Source organism: Pantherophis guttatus, chromosome 2 (genome assembly GCF_059756535.1).
Source record: "Pantherophis guttatus breed Tessera chromosome 2, ASM5975653v1, whole genome shotgun sequence".
NCBI classification, from domain to species: domain Eukaryota; kingdom Metazoa; phylum Chordata; class Lepidosauria; order Squamata; family Colubridae; genus Pantherophis; species Pantherophis guttatus.
Genome location: NC_142064.1, coordinates 268,816,753 through 268,827,952, shown reverse-complemented (window position 1 = coordinate 268,827,952; position 11,200 = coordinate 268,816,753). Strand labels below are relative to the sequence as shown.

Here is an 11,200-nt window from a genome sequence, read left to right as displayed (position 1 = left end):
CTCCTCCTTCATCTCTCTCTATTGCTGGATTCATTTTCAATTTAATATTTTCCACTGTGGAGTCCAGGCAGCCCTGACGGATCGTTCTCACTTAGAGGTTCAAGCTGAGGCAGGTCTGACAATTTTCTTTTGCAAGGCTTAGGGAAAATATCCCACGTCTGGATTTTTTACCTTCAAATGTCTCCATCAGCCAGCATTCAGCTATTTTTTTACCAAATCCTTTCTTGGATATTTATTTTCTCAGAATCACTTAAAAGGAAAAAAAAGTCTCAAACATATTTATTATTTAAAATGACAGATGTTCTCCTTCATTCTTTTGGGGAACATCAGGATGGTCTACAACCAACTGTATCACATACAAATACAATAGCAAAGAGCACCATACAAATATATATATATATATATATATATTAAAACAAGTGACAATTAAATTGACCTGTGATTAAAACTTTTGCTGCATGTTAGAAAGATTATAAGGAGATGACCCAAAAAGTTCTAAAGAACAGAAGTGAGAGGGAAAGTAATGAAAGATTATGGATGTGATAAAGAAAAAAAATGCAGTTCTAATGAAAATACCATAAACTACAGTAGTACATGTCAACTATTGTCAAAAGTTGTAGATGTGTATACTTGTGTGTACATGCGTATGTGCTTCATATGTACACTGTCTTTCCTTAATTGAAATGTCAATTTTTCTAAAAAATGATTGTAAACATTTTTCAACAGTTTAAATTAGATTTCCAATGAAGGACAATTTGACAGAGATAAATCTGTTCTCTTCCACATTCTTCTAAAGATACACACTGAGGTACTGAGGAATGTGTGTGTTACACACACACACACACACACACACACACACACACACACCCTAAAAAGACTTACTATGCACATTGTCTCAATTCTTCACTTTATGTATTCATAATAGTTTAATTTTTTTAAAAAACTGATTGCTTTGTAGGTTTCTATAGCACCTTTTTTCAAACGCCTTCCTCCTTTAAAGTTCACTTTCCTGAGGAGAAAAAGTCAGAATATTTTAGTTTTCAATTTTAAGGTGGGTGGACTTCAACTCCCAGAATTCCCCAGCCGGCTAGGGAATTCTGTGAGTTGAAGTCCATACATCTTTGAAGTTGCCAAGATTAAAAAAGAGGTTTAGGAAATAGACAAATGAGAATATCACAGGGTCGTGGAAAAAATGAAAAGTGAGATCTTTTTCTGGACTCAAAGATAATAACCAGGTATTCTTAGTCTATATTGAAAGTATAGAATCTGCTATCCAAAGAAGTCAATTATCCTTACATGAATGACAGTTTGCAAAAATGCGGACAAATGAATGAACAACAAGACAATAAAAATTAACAATACCAAAATGCAATAAAAATCAACGGTGGTATGAGAGATTACCAATTGCTGTGGGATTTTTCCCGTGGTCGCATGCTTCCTCCTGACTTTTGCCTGAGAATCAAACTTTAATCTGAATGAATTCCAAACAAATAATTTATATGGGTTTCTCCCTCATGTAAGTTGATTGATGAGCGATTTTCTTTCCTACCAACGTTTATTGACACTCGCCTGTCATTTATAATATCTCTACCTTGTGTGCATTTTTTTGATGTCTGGTCAGGTTTTTCTTATGACTGAAACTTTTCCCACATTCTAAGCAGGTGTATTTTTCCCCTGTGTGAATGCTCTGATGTTGGAAAAGGTTGGTACGCTGGCTGAAACTCTTCCCGCACTCCGAGCATTTATATGGTTTCTCTCCGGTGTGAATTCTTTGATGTTTGGTGAGGTCTATTTTCTGACTGAAACACTTCCCACATTCTGAGCACCTGTACGGTTTCTCCCCGGTGTGGATTCGGTGGTGCCTCGAGAGGTTTTTCTTATGATTAAAGCTTTTGCCGCATTCCAAACACTTGTACGGTTTCTCCCCGGTGTGGATCCTTTCGTGACAATTGAGGATGAGCTTGTGACCAAAGCTTTTTCCACAGACCAAACAAGCGCACTCCTTCCCGCCTTCATGGAGGAGTTGGTGATTCCGGAGCCCCGTGCTCCGACTAAAAGTTTTCCCGCACTGCAGACACTGGTGAAGTTTCGGCTTTTTGAAGATGTGTTGGTGCGCAGCGAGATACGTAGTTGGATTGTCACATTCCAAATAGGGGAACATTTTCTCTTCTGAATGAGTCCCGTAATGCTTCACAAGTAGAATTTTCTGAGTGAAGCTCTTTCCGCATTCTAAGCATTTATATGGCTTCCCCTCAGTGTGGGTTCCTTCGTGGTAAGTCAGAGCAGTCCGGTAACTGAAGCTCTTCCCACACGCCAAACACACGTACGGCTTCTCCCCTGTGTGAATTCTTTGGTGAGTGGTGAGATTCGTCTTCTGACCAAATGTCTTCCCGCATTCTAAGCACTTATAAGGCTTCTCGCCCGTGTGTGTCCTCTGATGTTTCGTCAGGCCCGTATTCTGGCTAAAACACTTCCCGCACTCCCGACATCGATAGGGTTTCTCTCCGGTGTGAATTCTCCGATGAGAAATGAGATTGATTTTGTGACTAAAAGTCTTCCCGCATTCCGAGCACTGGTAGGGTTTCTCCCCGGTGTGAATTCTCTGATGGGACGTGAGATTTATCTTCTTCCCGAAGCTCCTGCCGCATTCTAAGCATGTGTACGGTTTCTCGCCAGTGTGAATTCGTTTGTGCTTCGTGAGGCTGGAACTCTGGCTGAAGCGCCTTCCGCACTCGAGGCATACGTAGGGTTTCTCGCCTGTGTGAATTCGTTTGTGCTTGATGAGGCTGGAACTCTGGCTGAAGCATTTTCCACACTCCAGGCATTTGTAGGGTTTTTCCCCTGTGTGAATTCTTTGATGAGAGGTAAGATTGATTTTATAACCGAAACTTTTTCCGCACTCCAAACACATGTATGGTTTTGTCCCCGTCGGGTTTTCTTTCACTTTATATTGGTCATGTCCTGGAACAAAGAGAAGAAATTTAGAGTTTAAGCTAAAACAGTGTAGGCTGGCGACCCCCAGGGGGAGAGCCTTCTCTGTGGGGGCCCCGGCCCTATGGAATGAACTGCCCCCGGACATACGAAGGATCCCCGACGTCCGTGCCTTCCGTCGCGTTCTGAAGACCCTATTATTCCAGCAAGCTGGACTGACAGGATAAAGGTTTTTAAATTGGGTTTTGATAGGGGTTTTAAAATGATCTTAGTTGGATGTTTTAAATTTGGCCGAATGATTTAATTATTTTAATAAGCTTTTAATTTTTGTTGTACATTGTTTTTACCATGGCTGTTCACCGCCCTGAGTCCTTCGGGAGAAGGGCGGTATACAAATATAATAAACATAAACAAACATAATAATAATAAACATAGAGATTGATTGGACGACTTATTGAGAAGAGATTGAGAAATTTACTGAGCCATTTTATTTATTAGAGTTTTATTCCATCTTTATTACCTTATAAATAACTCAAGGCAGCAAGCATACCTAATACTTCTTCCTTCTCCTATTTTCCTCATCACAAAAACCCTGTGAGGTGAGGTGAGCTCATTCTTTCTCCTGTTTTCCCCATCACATCAACCTTGTGAAGTGAGGTGAGGTGAGTGACTGGCTCAACGTTACCCAGATCGCTTTCATAGGTAAAGTGGGACTAGAACTCACAGTCTCCAGGTTTCTAAGCCAGCACCTTCCATCACTACATCAAACTGACTTTAATTACACATGGCTTTATGTAGGGTTATCAATGACTTTTGGCCCGGAAACTTCCACTTGACACAGGATGAGGCACCTGGGAACTGAACAGACCTGTGAGAATATACATATATTACACAAATGGCTGGCTGAGGAATTCTGGGAATTGAAGTCCACAAGTCGTAAGGTTGCCAAGTTTGGAGACCCCTGTGCTAGACCAACACTATTTGATATTATGCAGTGCACTCTATCTATATACATCTGTTAAAAGAACCGGTCCTAAAATGCTAACTTTATGATTATCCACCAATGAAGGAAGGAGGGAATCTTACTGAGAGAAGTCACGATTTCAAAATTCTCTTCCATGATTTGCTTATAGAGAGCTTTCTGGTCAGGATCCAACAGAACCCACTCTTCCTCTGTGAAATAAACAGCCAGCTCTTCAATAGTGGCCAGATCCTGATTGGAAAAGAAAAAAAAAAGGACCATCATAATATACGCCGTGCATATAATCACACTAAATGTGCTATTTCTTCTTACTGCGCAAATAATCAATAGCCAATGGCAGAATATATATATAGAATATATAGAATTCTTTATTAGGCAAGTGTGATTGGACACACAAGGAATTTGTCTCCTGTGCATAAGCTCTTACTGGACATACAAGCAATAAGTGATAAATCATGATCATAGTCATCGTAAAAATACATTCATCATAAATCATAGGATACAATACTTAGTGATAATTATAGAATTAAATAAGCAATCAACATAAATCATACTACGATACTAAATAAAACAGTATCAATCGTAAGATACAAGCAACAAAGTTATAGTCATAAGAAGATAAGGAGATAGGTAATAGGAAAGATGAGAAGAATAATACTAGATAGTTTGACCGTGTTGTGGGAATTAGTTGTTTAGCAGGGTGATGGCATGGGGGAAAAAACTGTCCTTGTGTCTAATTGTTCTGTTGTGCAATGGCCTATAGCAGGGATGGTGAACCTTTTCGGCACTGAGTGCCCAGAGCGTTGGAAACCTGAAAACCAGCTGGCTGCCCCATGATGCCTGCTTTTTGGCCGGTTTTTTGACCGTTTTCAAGCCTCAAAACTGCCTGAAAACTGGCCTGAAAATCACCAAAAAACGGCCTGAAAATGGCCCAAAAAACAGCCCAGAAAATTTATTTATTTATTTGTTCAACTTGTATGTCGCCTTTCTCCGAAGACTCAATGGCCTGAAAATGGCTAGAAAAACAGCCTGAAAACAGCCAGAAAAACAGCCTTTTTGGGGGGCTGTTTTTCAGGCCCTTTTCAGGCCATTCTCTGGTGCTCCGGTGCCCACGAAGACCAGCTGGCCAGTGTGCACGTGCGGGCCAGAAACCAAAAGAGCAGCTGGCAATGGCACGCAGGCCCACAGAGAGGGTTCTGTGTGCCACCTCACGGCCCTATAGCGCCATTTTGAGGGTAGAAGTTGAAACAGTTTATGTCCAGGATGCAATTTAGAGGAAGTTTTTCACTTATAATCATTCTCCCCAACTGGCTTCCGAGAAGCAAAGTCAATGGGGGAAGCTAGATTCACTGAACGACTGCGTGCTTCGTTTAACAACTGCAGTGATTTGTTTAACGACCGTGACAAAAAAAAAAGGTGGTAAACTGGGCGCCTTTTGAGTTTGAATCGTCTAAATAAATAATAGAAACAAACAAACAAGCAAGCAAACAAATAAAATCCTTCCTTCTACCTGATCTGGGTCAACCACGGTTTCTATTTCACCGCAGAGAAAAACAGAGGGCTCTATACTGTTTGCCAGCATCAATTCGTCCCCTACAAAGAGACAAGATGGTGGAAAGGCTGAAGCATTTGCTCGTCTCAGAAATGCGAAGTTATGGCGCTAAGCGTCCTTACAGAGAAGTAAGTCTCTTAGGTACACTGGGGTTTATTTCTAAGTAAACAATAAATAAATATTTCGAATCCCCGTAGGTATCACAGGAATACTTATCATTTATTTAAACATTAGAAAAACCTCTAAAGATACCCAAAGGTGCTTTTTCAAGACGCAACTGGATTTTCTTTGCTTTTCCTTGAAGACGTTTCGCTTCTCATCCAAGAAGCTTCTTCAGTTCTGACCGGATGATGGGGAATGGAAGGATTTATACTCCTTGCAGACAGCTGGTCCATTCCCCACCATCTAGTCAGATCTGAAGAAGCTTCTTGGATGAGAAGAGAAACGTCTTCAAAGAAAAACCAGAAAGTCCAGTTGCCTCTTGAAAAAAAGCACCTCTGGGACTACCATGACCTGGGATGACTTGAGAATCTCCATAGACACTCTAAAGATACCAGTCTTAAAAGAGTTAAAAATTAAAACGGTGTTGAAAAGATGTTGGAATCCCATTTTTTTTTCCTCCCAAGCCCCCTTCCCCTCAAATCAATTAATTTGATAACAATATTCATCATCTTTAACATAAGAAGGGACACGGTGACTCAGTGGCTAAAACGCTGAGCTTGTCGATCAAAAGGTCGGCAGTTCAGCGGTTCGAGTCCCTAGTGCCACGTAACAGGGTGAGCTCCCATTACTTGTCCTAGCTTCTGCCAACCTAGCAGTTCGAAAGCAGGTAAAAAATACACGTAGAAAAATAGGGACCACCTTTGGTGGGAAGGTAACAGCGTTCCGTGCGCCTTTGGTGTTTAATCATGCCGGCCACATGACCACGGAGACGCCTTCGGACAGCGCTGGCTCTTTGGCTTTGAAACGGAGATGAGCACTGCCCCCTAGAGTCGGGAACGAATAGCACATAAGTGCGAGGGGAATTTTTACCTTTACCTTAACATAAGAGCATTTGAGAATAAGGTAAAACAAGCTTGTTTTTCTAACCCGAAGATCCAGGGAACAAAAAGAGTAGACCAGCATTTCTGGTATGGGCCGGGAAGACCTAACTGAAATAGACAACACTGTCACAAATTCTTACCTTGCAATGTGATTCCTCTGACATCTTCTTGCAGGATCCCTGTTTGAAAAGGATTTCCTACTACAGTGTCCAGCAGGACCTCCTCTGTTGCAGGGAAATAGTAATCCATTTTTATAAAGAAGTGATTTATCTGAAATGGCAACAAAGATCAACGACGTAGAAATGGGAGCAGGATTGGAAAAAAGAATGAGACAGGCAAATACAGGGAATCCTCTACTTAACAACCGTTCTTTTAAAGTTACAACGGCACTGAAAAAAAGTTACTTATGACCGTTTCTCATACTCATGACCATTGTAGCATCCATATGATCACGTAATCAAAATTCAGACACTTGGTAACTGACTCAAAGTTATGACGGTTGCAGTGTCCCGGGATCATGTGATCCACGTTTATGACCTTCTGACAAGCAAAGTCAATGGGGAAGCAGGTTGTCAGACCTGGAAGCCATCTTTTCACCTTTGAGCCTTCAGGCCTGCCACAAATTCTACTGTGGGAAAATGGGAGGGGGGATTGTATGGAGTGAAGATGATATGTAGTCAAAATAACATTCTTTCTAGAAAGTCAAGGCCTGTTGTGCCCTGCAGCTGTGCTGAGAAGAATGAGGAAGTATCTTCTGTTCCGGAAGGTACCTGATTGGTTCGTGTGATGGACATGTGGGTGAAGGGCAAGGACTTGAACTTTCTTTTGGGTGAGGAAAACCCGGAAGCTCTCAGATTCGGGTTTTCCAAGATGTGCCAATATGACATCTCTAATAAAAAATCAGCTTTGAGGAAGCTCAAGCCTTGGGAGTTTGATTTCGCTGGGGTTGTTACTTGGAACCCTGACACACAGTTTGTCAACTTGCAAAGCTTTCAAGTTGCCATGAGCAGGAGGGAGGGAGAACTGAAGTGAATTCCATACATTCTTTCTGACCGCAATCAGAAGGAGGGTGTTAGGTTTCACAGCCAGCCAAAGTGGTTAATTGGAGAATGTGATTTATGACATGGCCAGGGGGGAGGGGAGAGACATGGTCATAGGGGAATGTAAATCTACGTGGGGTCAATCCTGACTGCATCTGAGTATTGCCAGAATGGTGCTCCTAACTATATTTCCTTTGAAGTTTGGATCATGGCTCATGAATTAATTAGGGCATCTTTCGGAAACTTGACACAGTTCACTTCACAACCGTGTTATAAGTGAACAATTGCACTGATTCATTTAACAACTGTGGCAAGGAAGGTTGCCAAATTGGGCAAAACTCACTTAACAACTGTCTCACTTAGCAACAGAAATGTTGGGCTCAAAAACTGTAGTCGTAAGCCAAGGACTCCCTATAGTTTTGAGCTTCCCCCTACTGGATGATACGTGGCCCTTTGAAGCCGTCATGAGGCTGGCCTCTTACCTGTTGCTGCTCCTCCAGCTTCTTCTGCTCCATCTGACTCAGGAGGAAGCCTTCGGCCAGGGCCACCGCTTGGGAGCTGTTCTCTGCTCCGCATTCCCTCACCCAGCTGGACATCTCCACCGGCAGGATGGCCAGCAGTTGCTCCAGGATCACCAGATCCAGCATCTGGCTCTTGGTGTGTCTCTCCGGTTGAAGCCACTGCTGGGAAAGATGGTGGAGATGACTGCAAATCTCTCTGGGACCTTCCGCCTCCCGGTAGCAGAAGTCCCTGAAACGCTGGCGATGAACCTCTGGGTCTTTCTCCAAAATCTCCTGCACTCTTTTTTTCCAACATTCTTCACTGCTCTCGGACAGGGTGGGATCGCGGCCTTCTTTTCCTTCAGGACCAGCTGAGCCTTGTTCCTCCATCTTGTTTTTTTATGCCCCAGGAGAACCTCTAGCAAGCCCGAAGGAACTCTATTTCTTTCCAATTTGGCCTTAACAGAGTGCAATGCCAACCTTGGCGTGTAGTGTTAAGGCAAAAAGAAGTCTGCAGACTGACAAGCAACATGCACTCTTTTATCTTTGAATTGAAAGGCTTGGGTGCCAAGCCAAAGATGGAAACAGGAGTCCCTAAAACACAGTTCTTTCTAGGAAGTGCATTTGTGTTCAACAACACAATTAACGTCTGTTGTCTGTTCAGGACGTGCCCAAACCGCTTTCTCTGCCTGCCATCTCCCTTTGCCTGACCATAGAGCCTTTTCACTCTCTTACCCACCCGGCTTTCTGTTCATCCGTCCATTTCTAGAAAGAAACGAGCACAGCTGCTTCAAGAAATCAAAAAAAATATTCTTCCACTCTCACATTAGCGGAATGGAAAAGGAGCAACAACTACGAAGAGCACCCATTTTTATTTATTCGTAATGCTGGAAGCTCACCCCAACTCTCACAAGCTCTCAATAAGCCCACCCTCCTCCAAACCCGAAGTGTCAAACCTGCAAGGACAGTCGGTCAGGTGAATAATTATGCTGAAAGAACTGAAAATCTCTTAAAACTACAAAAGGGCTTCTTGCTTTCACCATCATCAGAGTTTGAATGGACCTTGGGGTCTTCTACTGTCTCTCTCTCTCTCTCTCTCTCTCTCTCTCTTTATTTTATTTTTTATTTTTTATTTTTATTTATTTTTATATGCCGCCCTTCTCCGGAGACTCAGGGCAGCTTACAATGTGTTAAGCAATAGCCTTCATACTTTTGTATATTTTATACAAAGTCAGCTTATTGCCCCCACAAACCGGGTCCTCATTTTACCCACCTTAGAAAGGATGAAGGGCTGAGTCGATCTTGAACTTGGTGAGAATTGAACTCGCAGTAATTGCAGGCAGCTGGATGTTAAATGCTGCCTTAGTAGGAGGCATTAGCCTCCTACGCCACTCAGGCTCTCTCTCTCTCTCTCACACACTCTGTGTGTGTGTGTGTGTGTGTGTGAACACAAGAGGTCAGTCAGTGACCCTTCCAGAAAATGGGGGACTTCTTTGATTGTCTTCACTCTGTTTAATCATCATCATCATTATAGTTGGAAGGGACCCCGGAGGTCTTCTAGTCCAACCCCCTGATCAAGCAGGAGACACTACACTATACCATTACCCAGCCAAGAACAAAAAGACTCCAGCACCTCTTCACCAGCAATCAGCATCCAGACCAGCATAGATTAACTCCAAGGTTAACTTCAGATCAACTATCAAGTAAGCAATACCCCGGTCAAGAAACTGCCAAAGAGCCAACAGTACAGGACCCAACCAAAGAACCTCTAAGATGGCCCCCCACCAACACAGGCAGGGCAAGCCACCGGAATAGAAACTGAGAGCAAACTCCACTCCCTCCTAGCACTGATGATGTTACCTAGTTGGGTAATAAAATGTCTGCAAGAAATCAAGCAAGCTCAGAGAGCACCGAGGACCCCCCGCCCCTCATGTCAAACCCGGAGCTACAAATATTCTCCTTTATTAGTAACACTGTACCATTCCAGGCAAATGGTTCAATCGATCGATCAGAATAGAGTTGGAAGGGGCCTTGGAGATCTTCTAGTCCAACCCTCTGCTCAAGCAGGAGACCTTATACCATTTTAGATAGGTGGCTGTTCCAGACTTTTTTTTTAAAGAAACCTCTCCAGGGATGAAATTGGTTGTCCAATCTCTTCTTGAAAACCTCCAGTGTTGGAGCAACCACAACGTCTGGTGGCAAGCTGTTCCACTGGTTAATTGTCTTCACTGTTAGGAAGTTTCTCCTTAATTCCAGGTTGCTTCTCTCTTGGATCAATTTCCATCCAGGGCTTCTTCTCCTGCTTTCTGGCATCTCTCCCTAAACATCAGTCCTGCCTCTTGCTGCTCCCCTGCAGCTCCCTTCATTGCAAAGGGACACGGCAGGGATGGGAGGTCATCTAGTCCCCAAAAGAGGAAACCCCCCCCCAAGACAGATTCAGGGAGAGCAAAGCCCCTTTGATTGGCAGCAGGCCAGCAATTGAATCTTCCGGTAGGAAGCCTGTTTCACACTTTTCCTCCACCGACTTCCGTCCTCTCTAGGCAGTGTCTCGTCTGCCTTTAACCCTTTGAAGGGCGGAGCCTCCTCTGCAAACAGAGGGAGGGGAGAATCAACCCTGGCATTTTCTTTCAATTACGGCTAGTCCTCGAGTTACGACCATGCTGGAGCCCCCCCCAAATTTATGTTGCTAGATGAAACATACATTTATCTTGTGGAGAAGCGTACAAATTTATGTTGCCGAGTAAAACGACGTTGATGTTGTTAAAGTGAGTTTGTCCCGTTTTACGATTTTTCCTGCCACGGTTGTTAAGTGAATCGCAGCATTTTGTTAAGTTAGTACCAGAGGGGTGAAGGGACTTTCCCCATTGACTTTGCTTGTCGGAAGGTCGCAAAAGGGGTTCTGTGGGCTTGGTGGTGGTGGGGTAATGTGACTGGGTGGGCGTGGCCAACTTTTTTTTTAAAAAAAACTTTTCAAAGCATTTTTTTCTAATGCTTTGAAAAGCCTCTGCCGATCAGGCAACTCAGCTGGGATCGTCAGAGACTTTTCAAAGCATTTTTTAAATCACCTCTTTGGCTAAGAGGTTGCAGAAAAAAAACGCTTTGAAAAGCCTCTGAGGATCCCAGCTGAGCTGTGCGATCATCAGAGACTTTTT

General features: G+C 43.1%; 1 protein-coding gene across 1 annotated transcript; it reads right to left on the bottom strand.

Annotated features, from left to right (window-relative positions):
• Positions 1-262: 262 nt before the first annotated feature.
• Positions 263-10,887, bottom strand: LOC117662580 (uncharacterized). The gene is made up of 5 exons (XM_034412041.3): positions 8,031-10,887; positions 6,649-6,778; positions 5,424-5,506; positions 4,018-4,144; positions 263-2,961 (listed from the first exon to the last, which is right to left on the bottom strand). Exons 1-5 carry the CDS (start codon positions 8,436-8,438, stop codon positions 1,577-1,579), a joined length of 2,133 nt encoding a protein of 710 aa, XP_034267932.1. The 5' UTR covers positions 8,439-10,887; the 3' UTR covers positions 263-1,576.
• Positions 10,888-11,200: the final 313 nt, after the last annotated feature.